Below are 17,947 nucleotides of genomic sequence, written 5' to 3' on the forward strand. Positions count from 1 at the left end.
CTATGAGGAAAAGTATGAATCAATGTATTTTGTGTTCTTTGTACAACATCTATCCAATTTACAGATACCACTTGCTAATTGAAACTTACGTATCTTGATAGTGACACCCCTGGATGTTGTTAAAATTAGACTGCAAGCCCAAAACAACCCACTTCCCAAAGGTATGTGTACTACTCATAACCCTAAAAATGTTATGTTTGATTTTTAAATGTTACTGGGTTTATTTTTGTTTGCATAACATTCATTTGTTAATTTATTAAGATTGATGCCTTTTTATCCTCACGAAAAACATTTTTGTTTTCCATTTAGTTCTATGTGATGAGGTGTAGGCAAAAAAACAAATATATAACATTTGTATGGATCTGCTCATTAAAGCAGAGGACGGTTATGTATTTGTATCTGTGCCTCACAGGTAAGAGCAGAATTATATTTGTGAGGGAACTTAGGATCTGGCTTACTCCTGTGTCCAAAAGTTGTGCCCAGGTTAGAGCATTCATGACCGTTATACAGCTGTTGCTTGAATACAGTCATTGGAAATTTATTATTTTATCAGACAGCTTGGTTAATTTCTGGATGATAGTTTATGTAGAATTTGAGACAAATGATGTATTTTTATTTTTATAAGATAAGCAAGAGTAGCAATTCCTTAATATTTTATAGGTTTGTAAAGATAATGGCATTGCAACCGTATTTAAGTGGCAGAAAAACACACGGTTTGGACTGTGAGAAAATTGGCTCAGACATAAAGCCACTGTGTTGAATGCAGAGCAGTGAGATGGAATGAACAGCCCTGATATTTTAGATGATAGATTGATTGTAAAGAGACTGTAAAGGTAATTTCCTATACATTAAAGCCTTAAAATCAGAAGGAAACACTCAGACTTAAGTGCTACAAAATTCACAGTTTCATATTTTTATATACTGTTGGGCAGAGAAGACAATTTTGGCAACAGTTAGTCCAGTAAGTGGGAAGAAGTTGGTATTAGAGAAAGTTATACTACCTTAGGTGGAAGGTGGCAAATGGCCAGACTGAGCAGTACAGATACAGAAAAAGAGACAAAGCATAGTGTTATGTACATTGAGAACGACATTTAAAAAAAAATTCTATTTTTGTCTGAATTTCCCTTGCCTACCACAGATTTTTCTTCTGGACAAATAGAGAAGATATGCGTCCATGTTTTTTTCTCCAAACGAGTTTTCCTCTTTTATCCTTCTTCTTCATTCTTTCAGATAACTTAAAAGAAGTTGTTTCTATGTACATTTTCTCTTTTTCTTCTTCTTCTTCTTCTTTTTTTTTTTTTTGAGTCTGGGTCTCAATCTGTCACCCAGGCTGTAATGCAGTTGTGTGATCTTAGTTCACTGCAGCCTTGACATCCTAGGCTCAGGTAATCCTCCCACTTCAGCCTCCTGAGTAGCTGGGGACTACAGGCATGCGCCACCACACCCAGCTAATTTTAAAAATTTTTTGTAGAGAAGGAGGCTCACTGTGTAACCCAGGCTGAAATCAAACTCCTGGCCTCAAGCGGTTCCCTGGCTTTGGCCTCCCAAAGTGCTGGGATTATAGGCATGAGTGTCTGTGCCCAGCCATTTTCTTACAGCAGTTCTGAAAACATAAAAGTCCACTGATTTACAGATACTTTTTTGTTTTAAGATGGAGTCTTGCTCTGTCGCCCAGGCTAGAGTTCAGTGGTGTGATCTCAGCTCACTGCAACCTCTGCCTCCCGGGTTCAAGTTATTCTCCTGCCTCAACCTTCCAAGTAGCTGGTATTACAGGTGTCCACCATCATGCCTGGCTAATTTTTGCATTTTTAGTAGAGATGGGGATTCACCATCTTGGCCAGGCTGGTCTCGAACTCCTGACCTTGTGATCCATCTGCCTCGGCCTCCCAAAGTGCTAGGATTATAGGCGTGAGCCACTGCACCCAGCCTACTGTTACTTTTAATAACTCTGAGTTTAGAATGCATTGCAGTAGCATTAAGCAGATCAAATTAACTATATCTGTTTCATCCTAAAAAGTAGAGATGGATATTAATCTTTTTCAAGGTTGCTTCTCTTTTCATAATTTTCTGGTTTCCTCATTGTGATGTCTATATGTTCATCTGTAAAAATAATACAGTTATGTGACATAATTGTTGGCTGTTGGAATCTTCTTTGTTAGGAAAATGTTTTGTATATAGTAATGGACTCATGGATCATCTATGTGTCTGTGAAGAGGGAGGCAACAAACTATGGTATAAGAAGCCAGGAAATTTCCAGGGAACATTGGTAAGGTGATTATATTATTTTAGAATCCCAGTATATTTTCTATTTAATCTTATATGTGAAAGATTTTCTAATTGCAAGAGGGTTAAGAATCATATTAAAGTGAGAACAGGGAACTACTCCTTTGCTTCTTAGCCCTTTGTTAACCTTTTCTTAGGTTCATGCTTTTGTTTAAAAAAGGGGGAGGTCACGTTTTTAAAAACTAAACATTTTTATTTTGAGATAATATAGAATTAAAAATATATATACAGACAGATTTCATGTACCTTTTCTTAGTTTCCCCCAATGGTAATACTGTCTTACAAAACTAATACAGTGTCACCACTAGCATTTTGACATTGATTGATAAAATAAAGAATAATTTCATCATCACACAGATTCTGCCTGTTTCCTTTTTAGAGCCACACCCATTTCTCTTGTGTTCTCACCAACTACTTAAGCCCTGGCAACTACTAATCTGTTCTTCATTTATATAATTTTGTCATTTCAAGAATATTATATGAATGGAATTATAACATATATGATCTTTTGGGGTTGGCATTTTTTACTTAGCGTAATTATCTGGTGATTCGTCCAGGTTGTTGCATGTATCAATCATTTGTTCCTTTTTATTGCTTGTGATATAGATTATTTCATGGTATAGATGTAACACAATTTATTTTCAAAGTGTTTTCCAGATTTTGGCCATTATGAATAAATTAGCTGCTACAAACATTCACTTACAATTTTTTGCCTCTGGGAAAAATGCCTTAGGGAGTACAGTTGCTGAGTCATATGGTAGTTATATGTTTAGAGTTTAAGGAACTGCTAACCTGTTTTCTAGACTGATTCTAACATTTTACATTTTCATTAGCACTGTGTGAGTGATCCAGTTTCTCCACATCTTCACTAGTGTTTGGTGTTGTCAGTGCTTTTATTTGAGCAATTATGATAGACGTGTAGAGGTATCTCATCATGGTTTTAATTTGCATTTCCCTGGTAGCTAATGATGTTGAACATATTTTCTTTTTTTGGGTCAAAAAAAATTTTTTTTAATCTTTTTTTTAATTGCATTTTAGGTTTTGGGGTACATGTGAAGAACATGCAAGATTGTTGCATAAGTACACACATGGCAGTGTGATTTGCTGCCTTCCTCCCCATCACCTATATCTGGCATTTCTCCCCATGCTATCTCTCCCCAACTCCCCACCCCCTGCTGTCCCTCCCTTATTTCCCCCCGACAGACCTCCCCTCCCTGTGTCCATGTGTTCTCATTGTTCAACACCTGCCTATGAGTGAGAACATGCGGTGTTTGATTTTCTGTTCTTGTGTCAGTTTGCTGAGAATGATGATTTCCAGGTTCATCCATGTCCCTACAAAGGACACGAACTCATCGTTTTTGATGGCTGCATAATATTCCATGGTGTATATGTTCCACATTTTCCTTGTCCAGTCTATCATCGATGGGCATTTGGATTGGTTCCAGGTCTTCGCTATTGTAAACAGTGCTGCAATGAACATTTGTGTGCATGTGTCCTTATAGCAGAACGATTTATAATCCTTTGGATATATACCCAGTAATGGGATTGCTGGGTCAAATGGAATTTCTATTTCTAGGTCCTTGAGGAATCAATGTTGAACATATTTTCATATGCTTATTTGCCTCTTCGGTAAAAAGTCTCTCCATATCTTTAGCCCATTTTCTAATTAAATTGTTAGTAGTTTTACAGTTGAATTTTGAACTTTTTAAAATATATTCTAGTAGTTCTTTGTTGAATGTGTTGTTGCAAATATTTTTTTCCACTCTCTAGTTTGTCTTTTCATCTTCTTAAACATGGTCTTTCACAGAGTAAAACTTTATAATTTTGATGAAGTTAAATTTATTAATTTCTTTTATAGGTCATGCTTTTGGTGTCAAGGCTAAGAACTTTCTGCTGTTAGGCTCTGAAGACTTTCATAAAAATTTTATGTTACATTTAAGTTCTTGATCCATTTTGAGTTATTTTTATATAAGGCATGAGGCTGTGGTTGAGGTTTGTTTGTTGTTGCTGCCTGTGGATGTCCACGTTAATTTGTGGAAATGGCTATATTTCCTTCATTGAGTTGTTTGTGCATATTTGTCAAAAATCAGTGAGGCATGTTGGTTTTGTCTATTTCTGAGTTTTCTGTTCTGTTCCATTTATCTCTGTGTCACTCTGTCAATACCACAGTCTTAATTATTGCATCTGTAAGTCTTGAAATCAGACACACTGATTTCTTTTAGTTTATTCTTATATTTATTTTTCTTTTTTTGATATAAGGCCTCGCTCTGTCACCCAGGCTGGAGTGCAGTGGAGCAGTCATGGCTCCTACATCCTCAGTCTGCCCACCTCAAGAGATTCTCCCACCTCAGTCTCCCATGTAGCCAGGACTATAGGCATGTGCCACTATGATGTATTTTTTTTGCAGAGATAGGGCCTCACTGGTCTTGCACTCCTGGGCTCAAGTAGTCTTCCTGCCTTGGCCTCCCGAAGTACTGAGATACAGGCGTGAGACATGGCATCTGGCCCTTATATTTTTTTTTCAAAGTTGTTTTAGCTATTCCCAAAGTTCCTTTGTCTTTCTGTATAAATCTTAGCATAATCCTGTTGATATTTACAAAAAATATTGCTAGGGTATTTGTTGGAATGACATTAAACTTGTATATTAATTTGGAGAGGAATAACATCTTTACTGTGTTTGAGTCTTTCAGTCCATTTTCAACCTGCTTATGACGTTATAATTGAAGGGAATTTCTTTTAGACAGCATAAAATTGAGTCATGTTTTAAATTCACTCTGTCAGTTTTTATCTTTTAATTAATATACTTAGTTAAACTCCTATAATACAATTATAGATTAGGAATTAAGCCTATCATTTTGCTTTTTACTTTCTCTGTTTTTTGTTTCTGTTTTGTTTTGTTTTTGCCTTACTTTGTGTTACTTGAACATCTTTTAGCATTCCATTTTGATCAATAATGTTTCTGTTTATTATCTGTTTCTTTGTTGAGGCATTCTGCCTTTTTTTCTCTCATGCATATTTGTAAATGATTATTCAATGATTTTTATGCTGACTGTTTCAAAACCTTTGTCAGATAATTGTAACATCTCTCTTATCTCAGTGTTGACATCTATTGTCTGTCTTCATTCAGTTTGCCATTTTCTGGTTCTTAGAAAAATGAGTGATTTTCTTTTGAAATGTGGACATTTGGGGTATTTTATTAAACTCTTAATCTCATTTAAACTTTGTATTTTAGCTGTCTTTTTCTGACATTGCTTCCATAGGGGAAAAAGGATGTCACATTGTTATTGCTGAGTAGAGCTAGAAGTCACGGTTCCCCACCCAGCCTCTACTGACTCACAGTGTGAGGGAAGACCTCTTTTACTTTTGGGCATGCGTAGGAGTTTTGGCTTTCTATATGGCTTCCACTGACTGTGTAGTGGGGTAACCTCATTGCTGGATGATGGTGAAAGTACTGACTTTCCACTATTCCTCCTGTGACAGCACCCTAGCAGTGTGATGGAGGAGCCTTACTGCTGACCTGGTAGGGGTAAAAGTCGTGGTTCTCTATTGACCTTCTGTCAGCCTTACGTTGGTGGAAGTCTAGGCTACATGCTTGGCCTTTGCTGATATGGGTCTGAGTGGTGCCACAGGTTTTACTTTGGTGTTTGGCTAGAGTAGAGTGGTTATTGTCTAAAAGTTTTCTGTTTTACTAAGGTTCCCTTTCCTGGGAAAAGATGCAGTCATTTGTGACTAACGTCTTTCACTTAGCACAGTGTTTTAAGATTCATCCATGTTATATGTCAGCATTTTATTTCTTTTACTGCCAAGTAATACTATGTGAATATGTCGTATTTTATTTATCCATTTATCATTTGACAGACATTTGGGTTGTTTCTACTTTTTGGAAAAATTAATTCCGTGAACATTCATGTTTCTATGTGAACATGTTTTAATTTCTCTTAGATATAACTTTATGTGAATATATGTTTTCATTTTCCCCAGGATATAAGTGGAATTGAAATTACTGAGTCATGTGATAACTGTGTTTAACCTTTTGAGAAACTGGTAGGCTATTTTCCAAAGTAGCTACACCATTCTGTATTCTCACCAGTAGTATCTGAGGGTTTCAATTTCTTCACACTTCACCAGGATTTATTATTATCTGTCTTTATAATTTTAGCTTATTTAGGAGGTATGAAGAGACATCCCATTTGTGGTTTTGCTTTGCATTTTCATAATGATTAATGATGAACATTTTTTCTTTATGTTTTTTTCTTTTTTTGAGACAGGGTCTCACTCTGTTGCCCAGGCTGGAGTGCAGTGGCATGATCTCAGCTCACTGCAGCCTCTACCTGCTGTGCTGATGCAATTCTCCCACCTCAGCCTCCTGAGTAGCTGGGACCACAGGTGTACATCACCATGCCCAGCTAATTTTTAAATTTTTTGTAGAGATAAGATCTCACTATATTGCCCAGGCTGATCTTGAACATCTGGGCTCAAGCACTCTCCTGCATTGGCCTTCCAAAGTGCTGGGTTCACAGGCGTGAGCCACCGCATGCAGCCAAACACTTTTTCATGTGCTAACTGTTGGCCATTTGTATGTATTCTTTGGAGAAATATCTGTTTAAATCCTTAGCCAATTTTAAATTATTTAACCTTTTTTTTTTTAATCAAATTGTAAGAGTTTGTCTGTTCATAGGAAACTCCTCTTCAGCTCTGTCTACTTTTGGTTCCTCTCAAAAGATTTAATATAGCACACTTGAATATTTTCTCTGATTTCATATTTAGCAGAGTTTAACCAGTTTTCTGCTGATGCTCTACTTCCTTTCTTCTAATAATCTTTTCAAAAGTTTTGTTTCTAAGCTGTTAGTAGAAAAATCTAGAGCTGAGTAATATAGACTTCATTCTGTAAGAAATTAGTATCATCCAGAAATCTTCATTTTAATTGTGTTAAAATTCCCTTTTTAAAAAGAATGGACATAAATGAATCCAAAAAGGTTTTTTTTTTTTTTTTTTTTTAAAGATACAAATACGTGAAAGAATCAAATTACCAGTCATCACTATACATTTTTGTATGTCAAGTTTAAAGATATATTTTGATCACTTTTTTTTCTATTATAATTTTAGGATGCCTTTTTAAAAATCATTCGAAATGAGGGCATTAAATCTCTGTGGAGTGGCCTTCCTCCTACCCTGTAAGTTGAAATTTAAAGTTTTTTTCTACTAAATATTGGTTGTTATTTTATCTTATAATCAGCATGGTTGGACAAAGTCTTGCATTTTTAATATTAGAACACTTTCATTTTCTGAGGTATTGTTTTTTAAGTCTCACAGCCACCCACATGTTTAATGATGTACTGGAAGGACTTGCAGGACCTGAGGAGGTTATATTCACAGATACGGGTTATTACAGCAAAAGGATACAAAACAGAATTGGTAAGGGAAAAAGGCACATCAGGAGTTGTCCAGAAATAGGCTTCCGAAGTCCTCCCTTAAGGCATTGCACAGGATATGCTTATCCTTCTATCAGTGAGCTTCGAGGTATACAAAGTGCTTCTGCCTTGGGAAACCCATTTGAGTTTTGAGTGTAGGACTTTTATTGAGTGTGGTTTATATAGGTACATTCTCTCTTTGAGACCAGTTGTGATGAGCAAAACTTCAAAGCCCCAGAAGGAAAGAAGTTTACCATAAATTACAGTATACAAATCACCCTAGACAAGTTGGTTTAGTGCTTCAGATATACAAAAACCTAATAGGGAACACTGCAAGGGATACATTCCCATGAGTTGTCCAGAGATCAGGCATGCACATAGGCCCACCTGAATAGGGAACACTGCAAGGGATACATTCCCATGAATTGTCCAGAGATCAGGCATGCACATAGGCCCACCTGAAGTTATACAAAGTTTGAGCAACCAAGCCTGCTGTGTTTTCTTTGCTACACAAGCATATGGTTATTTTTTTCATGTTCAGAAATAAAGGCTTTGGTATTTATTTGTTCATTTTACTAAAGCTGTATGATATATTGCAATATGTATACTTTACTTTCTCCAGATAATTCTAATTCTCTACTAACTAGCAGTTGTATGAATTAATATGATAAACTTGTAATGTTGAATGTAAAAATCTAAATAATACCTTGACTTTTGCTGTCTCATTTATTCCCAAGAACTTTGAATTTAATGGAGAATGTTAGTCAATTTGAGGAATTTATTTTAAACCATGCTTAAGGTTTAAAGTTAGTGTCAGATCCAAGACCCTTCCCATTCAGCCCTGCTCCGAAATCCTCAGCAGCAAAGTTCACCATAGAACATTAGGCATTCCAAACTATGGTCTGTGAATGTCCTTTAGTTATATCATCAACACGGACTAGTTTCTTGATGTATTAAGATTTATTGACATGATGGTACCTGCAACTTTGTGTTTGAATTTAATAATTCCCTTTTAATACTTTCTTTGAAAATAGTATGTCATTAGAATTCCCTTAAAATTAGTGTATGTAATACTGATGATGTTAATTATAATTTATGTCTAGTTACAAGGAGGAGTGATATATGATCCACAGTTCAAAAATGTTTTACAATTTCTCATTTACTTTTTATTTCACTGATTCTGATGTTATGGTACTTATGAATGAGAAAGAAGATCTGGTAGACCAGAAACCAGAACAAGTTAAGGAGATGAAGTGTCTGTCCTAATTTGTCTTTTCCTATTTGTTTAATTAATTAATTTATTTATTTAGAGACAGGGTCTTGCTCGTCCCTTAGGCTAGAGTGCAGTGGTATAATATTGGCTCATTGCAACCTCCGCCTCCCAAGTTCAAGTGATTCTCATTCCTCAACCACCTGAGTAGCTGGTATTACAGGCATGTGCCACCATGATAGCACTTATTTATTGCTATATATTGTAACTGTCTTCACAACTAGAATGTAAACTTTTGGATGGCAAATGCCTATTTTATATCTTTTTACTGCCTACTAAGTTAAGTACTAATCATTTTAAAAATAAAAATAAATTGATCTCATAGGCAGATTTGTTGTGGTTTTTAGCTTATACAAAATATAAGGGATTTCTAGCTTATATAATAGTATTTGGATTTAAGTTAAGACTGTGGGGTCTTTTGATAATTTTGAACAAATCTTTTTGTGCAATCTAACAGAGTGATGGCAGTTCCTGCCACAGTTATTTATTTTACCTGCTATGATCAATTAACTGCTCTTCTGAGATCTAAGTTAGGAGAAAATAAAACCTGCATACCGATTGTTGCTGGAATTGTAGCCAGATGTGAGTAATAAATCTTTATTTTCATTTTGATTTCTGTTTAGAGCTTCTATTTAATTTCTGACATTTATAGATAATTTGTATAATATATAGAGTATTAGTATGATGTATTTTTCATTATAGTTTGTATTAATTTTGTTAATATTGTATAGATACTCCAGAAGTCCTATGGAATAATGATTGCCATCAAAATGAGATGGGCTCAGCCTATCTTGGTCAAATCATGGACAGAGTTTTTAGAGTGACATCAGCACTGGTTCTGATTCCACTGAACTGAGATGTCATCTGGGATCACTCATGATTCAGGCCAAAGTCCTGAATCACTTTCCTATATTATAAACTCTGGGATTCAGAGTTTTGTCATAAGGAAAGTTGCCTCTATACAGAAGAGCATTTTCTCTGCTACATAGTAGTGAGATTTGCTGGGGCAGTAACTGGAGTGGGCTTTGGTTAATAGTTCTGGTTGATTATAACACTGAGAGAGTTGAAACCAGAAAAAGTAAGGTATATGAAAATAGACTTTTAAGAAATACTTTATCAAGGGAAAAATCTGTATCAATTATGTTGACATCATTAGATATTTAATTGTAAGGTTTTCAGGCATTATAGAATAAAGGTTTAAAATGTCATAAAATACATGAATATTAACTTTTACAGTATATGTGTTTGCACAGTACATGGCTTTGTTTTTCTTTTCTTTCTTTTTTAACTTGTTTGTATTAGTTGGTGCAGTAACTGTGATAAGTCCACTAGAATTGATCAGAACCAAGATGCAGTCTAAGAAGTTTTCTTACATAGAACTGCATCGATTTGTCAGCAAGAAAGTGTCTGAAGATGGTTGGATTTCCCTTTGGAGGGGATGGGCTTCTACTGTTCTTAGAGATGTACCTTTCTCAGGTAAGATTTATTTTATTTGTAGCTATTAATTTTACATAACTTTGTCTCATTTGTATATTACTTTCACTAGATTTTTAGCTCTTTACCTTTAAAGGTACGTTATTTTCTGGCTGGGTGCAATGGCTCATGCCTATAATCCCAGCACTTTGGGAGGCTGAGGCGGGCAGATCACAAGGTCAGGCAATGGAGACCATCCTGTCCAACTTGGTGAAACCCATCTCTACTAAAAATGCAAAAATTAGTGGTTCCCAGCTATTCAGGAGGCTGAAGCAGGAGAATTGCTTGAACCTGGGAGGCGGAGGTTGCAGTGAGCCGAGATAGTGCCACTGCACTCCAGCCTGGCGACAGAGTGAGACTCCATCTCAAAAACAAAAAAAAGGTTATTTTCTGTAGTGTAGTAACTACAACTCCTTTTTCATTGTTGGGCTCTCAGATCTTTACAAGCCTTTATTGAATGAATACTTTTTATTCAAGCCTGGCTTTTTTTCCCCTTGCAATTAATTTGCTTTTATACATTATTTATTGGTATTAGTATTCAGATAATGCAAACTACCTTTAACATTCTAAGTAAGTCATTTAATATTATTCTAAATGATTAGTAAGATAAGTAAAACTATGAATCAAAGGATAGAATCCATTTAAGACCACTTTGGAATTAGATGTGCTCCTACTTTTTCAGTTATTAAAAATAAACATCTCTGCATTAAATGATTATCCTGTAAAAGACTATTGCAAATCAAGTAGGCAATTGTACTAATCACTCAATTATGAAAAGGGAGAAAGTTATGAAAAGTGAGAAGTGCAAATCTACCAGTAACTTATAGAATATGCATACTTTAGTGGCATTTCCCTGTGAATCATAGAAGTTTTTAAGACCAAAAAGAAATACTTACCTAGAGAGAAACTCAAATAAGAACATACATATGTTTTAAAAATCATGAAACCACAGATATGTTCATTCACTGTCGCAGCCCCAGTGGTAACTACTGTATTGAATGCCATTCATTTGATTTAAAAAATTAGTTTTCCCACATACGTATTTTTGCTAAACATTGTATTATTTAGTTTTGCCTATTTTTGAAAATCCCATTTTCCTAAAAAAATTTTCTTAAGATTCATTCTTGTTATATGTAACTGTTTTCTTCATTTTTACTCATTTATATGTGAGTAAACGTGTCAAACAATGATGCTATGAAAATTTTTAAACAGTTTCTTGGTGCACCTTTGAAAGTTTATCCCGTTGGATTTGTTGGTTCGTATACAAATATATATTTCAAATTTAACTCTTTATATGATCTACGTGCCTGTTGGCAATGTATGAGATTTTCTGCTGCTTCACACCCTTGCCAACATTTTATTGCCAAAGTTCTTCATTTTTGTTTAGTAATTTAAAGTGGTATCTCAGTTTAACTTGCATTTCTCTGGTTATTAATAAGATTGGGCACTGTTTCATTGGCATTCATTTATTCATAATTGATTTGGGGTTTTGAACTATATTAGGTTTTCAGTTTCATTTCCTTCCCAAATGGATAGCTAGTTGTCTCAACATCACCTATTGCAGTGATTTCCCCAACCTTTTTGGCACCAGGGACTGGTTTCATGGAAGACAGTTTTTCCATGATTAGAAAAACTGTGTGTTTGTGTGTGTGTGTGTGTGTGTGTGTGTGTGTATTGGTGGGGATTGGTTTCAGAAAGAAACTGTTCCACCTCAGGTCATCAGGCATTAAATTTTCATAAGAGCATGCAACCCAGGTCTCTAACATGCACAGTTCACAATAGGGTTCTATGAGAATATGTTGCTGTTGCTGATCTGACAGGAGGTGGAACTCAGACAGTAATGCTCAATCACCCGCCGCTCACCTCCTGGTTTGTAGCCCAGTTCCTAACAGGTCACAGACTGGTACCACTCTTCCGCCCTGGGGTTGCAGACCTGATATATTGAATAACCATAATTGCTCCAGGGATCCGCAGTGTCATCTGTCATTTAACATTTTCATGTATGCATGAATCTATTTTACTGATTAATGTTTCCAACTTCAGGCTAGTAACATACTGAATTACTAGTGCTCTATGAAAAATCTTTTTTTTGGGGGGCGGTCCCACTTTGTCACCCAGGCTGGAGTGCAGTGGCACAATCATGGCTCACTGTAGCCTTGAGCTATCTACAAGACTAGCGTAGACTCTAGTAATCCTCCCACATCAGCCTTCTGAGTAGTTAAGACTACAGACATTTGCCACCATGCTTGGCTAAGAAAAATCTTGATGTCACCTTTTCTTCTCTAGGAATGTGATCTCTTTTATGTTAATAATACATCTTTAACAAGTTGTTTTAGGAGAGATTTAAATTTTTCTTCATTAAGGTTATATTCATCCCTTTTTTTTTTTTTTTTGACATTAGTTATAGGTACACCAAACTACCCCCAAATTTGGGTCGCTATTAAAGCTCCATTTTAATTTTTTAAAATTATGTGTTCTAAATCTTTGTAGCTGGTCCAGTCGCAATTGATTTTTGTCTGTTAGCTTGTATCCAGCTATGTTTTAAGACTCTGTTATAAATTCTGCTTTGTCTTACCATCTTTTTGGTTTTGTGTGTATATAAATATATACATACACACATATATGTGTATATATATATAAAATGTAAATTATAACTGTTTTATATCTTCTGTAATCATAACTTTTCTTTCTCACTGTGCAGTGCATTTTTGAATTCTAGTGACAATAATGAACATCCCCACCATTTTTCATATTTTAAAGAAAATAGATCTCTTTAACCATTAATAATTATTTTTGGTATAGGTTTTTGATGCATATTCTTTATCAAGTTAAAGAAGTTTCCTTTTACTTCTAGGTTTCTAAGAATTTGCTTATTTTAATCAGAGTATTGAGTTTTATGAGATGCTTTTTCATTATCATTACATGATCTCATGGTTTTCTTAATGGCAATCTGACATTTAAAGATTTTTATTATATACCTTTGCCTTTCTGGGATAACCCAACTTAATCGTAGTGTATGTATGATATTTTATGAAATACTTCTGATATCAGTTTGTTTTCTATTTGTTTTTAGGAAGTCTTTGCCTATGTTCATGAATAGATTGGCCTTTACTTTTTCCCTTTGTCCTGTTGTCCTTGTCAGGTTTTTGAATTATAGTCCTACTTGATTGTTGCATAGTTTTTTTGTTTATGCTAGAATATTACTGAGAATTTAGCTTTAAAAAAAAAAATCCCACCCAGTGGGTGTCTAAGCAGAGAACAAGGCATGTCAAGTTTAGAATTTCTCTATCCCCTGAATATATAACTTTATAACTTTTTTATTAAAATTCACATTTCTAAATATGTGTTCATTTCATTCTCTTTTTATAGCAATGTACTGGTATAACTATGAAATTTTAAAGAAGTGGTTATGTGAGAAATCTGGTTTATATGAGCCAACATTTATGATCAACTTTACTTCAGGGGCATTGTCTGGTTCTGTAAGTTTATTCTTTTGTTGTTAATATTCCAGAAAAATAATTGTTGTATTAAAACAGAACAAAATACTACATAGTATGTCATGTATATTGAGATCCTCTGACTGCGCTGCTTTAAAATTTTTCTATGTATCTTCCATCTATTTTAAAGAAAGAAATTATTAGCAAATAAAATAATTTAAATATACTGACATTTTATGTTTTTATGATGTTAAAAATACATTATATTTTTCTGAGAAGCTTTTGGATTTTTTAGATCATTACAATTATATTTTAGAGCTTTATTATTTAGAGCATTTTGTAATAAATTAATTCAATAAATGCTCTGATTAGGTAATATTTCATGCAATGTTATCTCATATGCATTAAGCACTTTCTAGCCTCTGCTGCTGATTCCTGTTTCTTTGGAAACATTTTGTCCTACTAAAGTACTTTTTAAAAGAATTTGAACAAAAATTACAATCAGAAGGAAGGAATCTTAAATTACCATTTTTGGGTACTAGAGAGTTCATCTTTCCCCACACCTCCTTGTAGAATGATATGAAAGTCTTGTAGTAGACTTTCTTTATGCAGATTTATATCACCATGATGTTGGCAATAGTTTTTTTAATACCCACATACGTCCAAAAATGAATTTGTAATAACTTGTATAATGGCACACTGGAACTACATAAAAACAATAGTGAAGGAGCAGAATGAAGTGATGAAGATTTATAGAAAAATATTGTAATAATATCTCAGAAATTCTAGGCCAAGGAAGCAACTGCAGTTGACTTTAAAACCTAGATATAAATATTCCTAGGTCTAAGATCTGTCACATTAATCCTAGTGGTTTATAAGTCTGTTGAATGAAAAAAGCAATTAGTTGTTGAATAATAGCTTTAGGATATTGCACTAGTTTTGCAGAAATAGGAAGGAAAGTTCTCTACTGTACTATTTCTACTTAACCTAGAAAATTTTTTTTTATTTTTTTTTAAATAATCTAGAAAATTATTGGCTTTTGACAGTTTTCAAATAAAGGTTTGTTTCTGCAACAGAAAAAACACCTGAATGTGAGCGTCCAGGCTTTCTGTCAGAAAACAGAACAGCATAAACCACCTCATTTTAGAAAGAGTTTCAAAAATGGTTCATATAACATTATAGCTACTACATGACAGATTATGAAGATGTAGAAACAATCTTTGCGGTACCTTACCTGAAATCTTCAAAGCTGATTTCAGGAAGATAAATCAACACATTGTTGGGGTGAAATAAAATATAAGTGATTTTAAAGGGCATTATGAGCATACTGGCCAAATGTGAGATGGGAGGCAAAAATACATACCAGTTTTAACCTTGCATGGCTGTTGTATCAAATATTGTGAGAACATATTTGAAAGAATTAAATTATTTAAAAAATCTCCCTTAATTAAGGCATTGTGGAAATAAATGTAAATTATTTTGAGAAAAGTTTTTTAAAATGTGATTTGCATCCAGCTTTTAACATAATAGGAAAAAACATGATTTGTGAATCATTGTAACTATATTTTAATATGTAAATATTTACATAACGATATATTTTAAAAGGTTTATAGAGCTAAAAGTTCAAAATTCGTTTTATTTAAATTTAATTTTTCTATTTAAAAAAATATTTGCTGGAAATTTAAAAATGCTTACTAGATACTTAAGAATTTCTGCTTTTGACATATGTGTTGTACCTTCTTGTGATGTAAAGAAATAATAGAACACAAAAAGAGCATGATAAATTGTGAATGCTGGTATTGGAGTCAAAGAGGTCTGATTGGAATTGTGGCTCTGCAACTAGTAGCTATGTGATCTCAGGAAAGTAAGAGAATTTTTCTTAGGCTTTTTACTTCTGAGTATAGTGAGAACTACATATCTATTTGCTTTAGTAAACCTTTTTAAAAAGATTTTATTTTAAAGCTCAGTTTTGATTTTCATTATTATCCTTATTAAATAATGTATTAATTAGAATAATGTAAAAATATTTTAGGAAAAATTAAAATGTTGATTGAAGTTGATCTATTTTACTTTCTGATAGTTTGCAGCTGTTGTAACTTTGCCATTTGATGTAGTAAAAACACAAAAGCAGACACAACTTTGGACGTATGAAAGTCGTAAAAGTAAGTTTAATTAATTTAAAACATTTTTAAGATGCCATTTTGTTTTTCCTTCCAGATATTGTTAGGAAAATCTAAAACGGGAAAACAAGATTTTTTCTTCTGCATTATTCTTTGTGTATTTAACTGAAAGTAATATACTGTTAGAATGGAATGCCCAGAAAAAATACTCTAAACAAAAACAAAAATTTAAGAAAATGTAAAGTCTAATATTTTTTGAATGCCATCAGTTAAATCTCATACCTGTGATAAAGAAGAAATAATCTTTGTCATTTAAAAGCTAAGTTGTTTTAAGGTTTTTTCCTACGGTTTTCACATCTATTTCAAATTATTATTTTCATTGTCCTCATGAGTCTTCTTTCAAATAAACCAATAAAAAAAATCTAGACAAATCAGAATAAAGAATAGGAGATTACTGGGAAACCTTTTTTCTCTTTTCTGTTTGTTAGTATATATATACATTTTATTTTTAAGCTTTCTTTTGATTTTCTTCTACCTATTATTCCATCTATTTTTATTTCTTCATAACCTGTCATTTCTTCTAGATTATAAGTATACTCCTATTTACTTCTACTAAGATCCCCTTTGTCATCCCTTTAGAAAGTATAGTAAACCCATTGGAAATTATGTATTACAAAATTATGTACGTCTTGTGATAAGACTATTATAATGTAAATAAATTGTTCTAACCCATGATTGTAATAGTTTGCATAAAAACTAAAATAGGTATTATAATGTTGAAAGAAGCTGGTTACAGGCCTCTGCAAATGAATCTGAAGGATATTGGTGGCATCTTTGTCTTTGACTTACCAAATACCTCTTATATGAGAAGCTAATGAAAACCTGGGAGGTAATCACAGTTTTATTATATTAGGGTTCTCCCACTTCTCTGTTTTAGGCATGAGCCTTCTAGAAACCTAAGCCCTATCTATCTTCCTTTGACAGTTGAAAATTATCTTGTTTCATTCTCTTTTCTTCTCATCAGAATTTCCATTTCCTCTCTAAGGTATAATATATAATATAGTAGGATTTAACCAATTTATCTTTGGTGTAATTTAGCATAAACAGTTAATAACTATGGCATTGAGGTGGTGGTGGTCATGGTAGTTGATAAGGGAAAAGATGGGAATATGTACAGATAGATTCTAATGCACGCTAAAGTTTGGGAGCCACTTACCTTGGCAACTAATCACTGGAGTCACCTGAGGTGCTTATTCAAGATGGCTAAAGCTGGACATTGCCCTCAATAGAAATTTCATGTAATGAATCTGAGGTGGAACTCTAGCTTGTATGTTTTGAAAATGATCCCTAAGTGATTGTGATAGATATGTATCTTCATTGAGACTGGCACTAGGGAGCCATCTTTCTTTCTTAGATTTAATTCTTATCTGTCACTGGTTATTTCAATTAATGTTTCCTCATTTAAACCTAAAAGGAAAAATCTTAAATAAGAATTGGGTTTTAATTTTCCATGATTGTCATTGGTAAATTTTAATCTGTTAGCTACTTCAGCTATGAACCAGTTACTTAAAAGTTTACTGAGATATATTGCAGTTGCAAATTGCACTTGCGATTTGAGTGATAAACAGTCCATACTTACTATTTGGATTTACATTATTTATCCCCAAGAAGTAACTCAGCTCCCTTTAGAAGTGGCTTTTGCTGGAACCCGAGAGGCGGAGGTTGCTGTGAGCTGAGATCACACCACTGCACTCCAACCTGGGCGACAGAGTGAGACTCCATCTCAAAAAAAAAAAAAAGTGGCTTCCTTCATTATTCCACAGCTCAGCTATACCAAATCCCTTCTCTCTAAGCAAAAAAAGAAAATATGAAGTTTGCATCTATCATACTCTAGAATGATAATTCCATTCAAGTATATGATCTGTCAGCCTACTTAGACCACTTCTTCCATTC

At 33.9% G+C, this 17,947-nt stretch overlaps 1 protein-coding gene across 3 annotated transcripts in view; it reads left to right on the forward strand.

The window, feature by feature from the left end:
• SLC25A40 (solute carrier family 25 member 40) overlaps positions 1–17,947 on the forward strand; it is a 53,980-nt gene that overhangs the window by 31,090 nt on the left and 4,943 nt on the right. For all 3 annotated transcript variants that reach the window (XM_064380430.1, XM_021674229.2, XM_021674231.2), the window contains 7 exons: positions 102–161; positions 2,160–2,266; positions 7,390–7,457; positions 9,422–9,546; positions 10,267–10,440; positions 13,807–13,916; positions 15,955–16,036. In XM_064380430.1, the coding sequence (XP_064236500.1) occupies positions 102–161; positions 2,160–2,266; positions 7,390–7,457; positions 9,422–9,546; positions 10,267–10,440; positions 13,807–13,916; positions 15,955–16,036 (726 nt within the window). The remainder of the gene's footprint in view (positions 1–101; positions 162–2,159; positions 2,267–7,389; positions 7,458–9,421; positions 9,547–10,266; positions 10,441–13,806; positions 13,917–15,954; positions 16,037–17,947) is intronic.

Source organism: Aotus nancymaae, unplaced genomic scaffold, assembly GCF_030222135.1.
Source record: "Aotus nancymaae isolate 86718 unplaced genomic scaffold, 86718_ANA_hifiasm-v0.15.2.pri h1tg000025l, whole genome shotgun sequence".
In the NCBI taxonomy this organism is placed as follows: Eukaryota; Metazoa; Chordata; class Mammalia; order Primates; family Aotidae; genus Aotus; species Aotus nancymaae.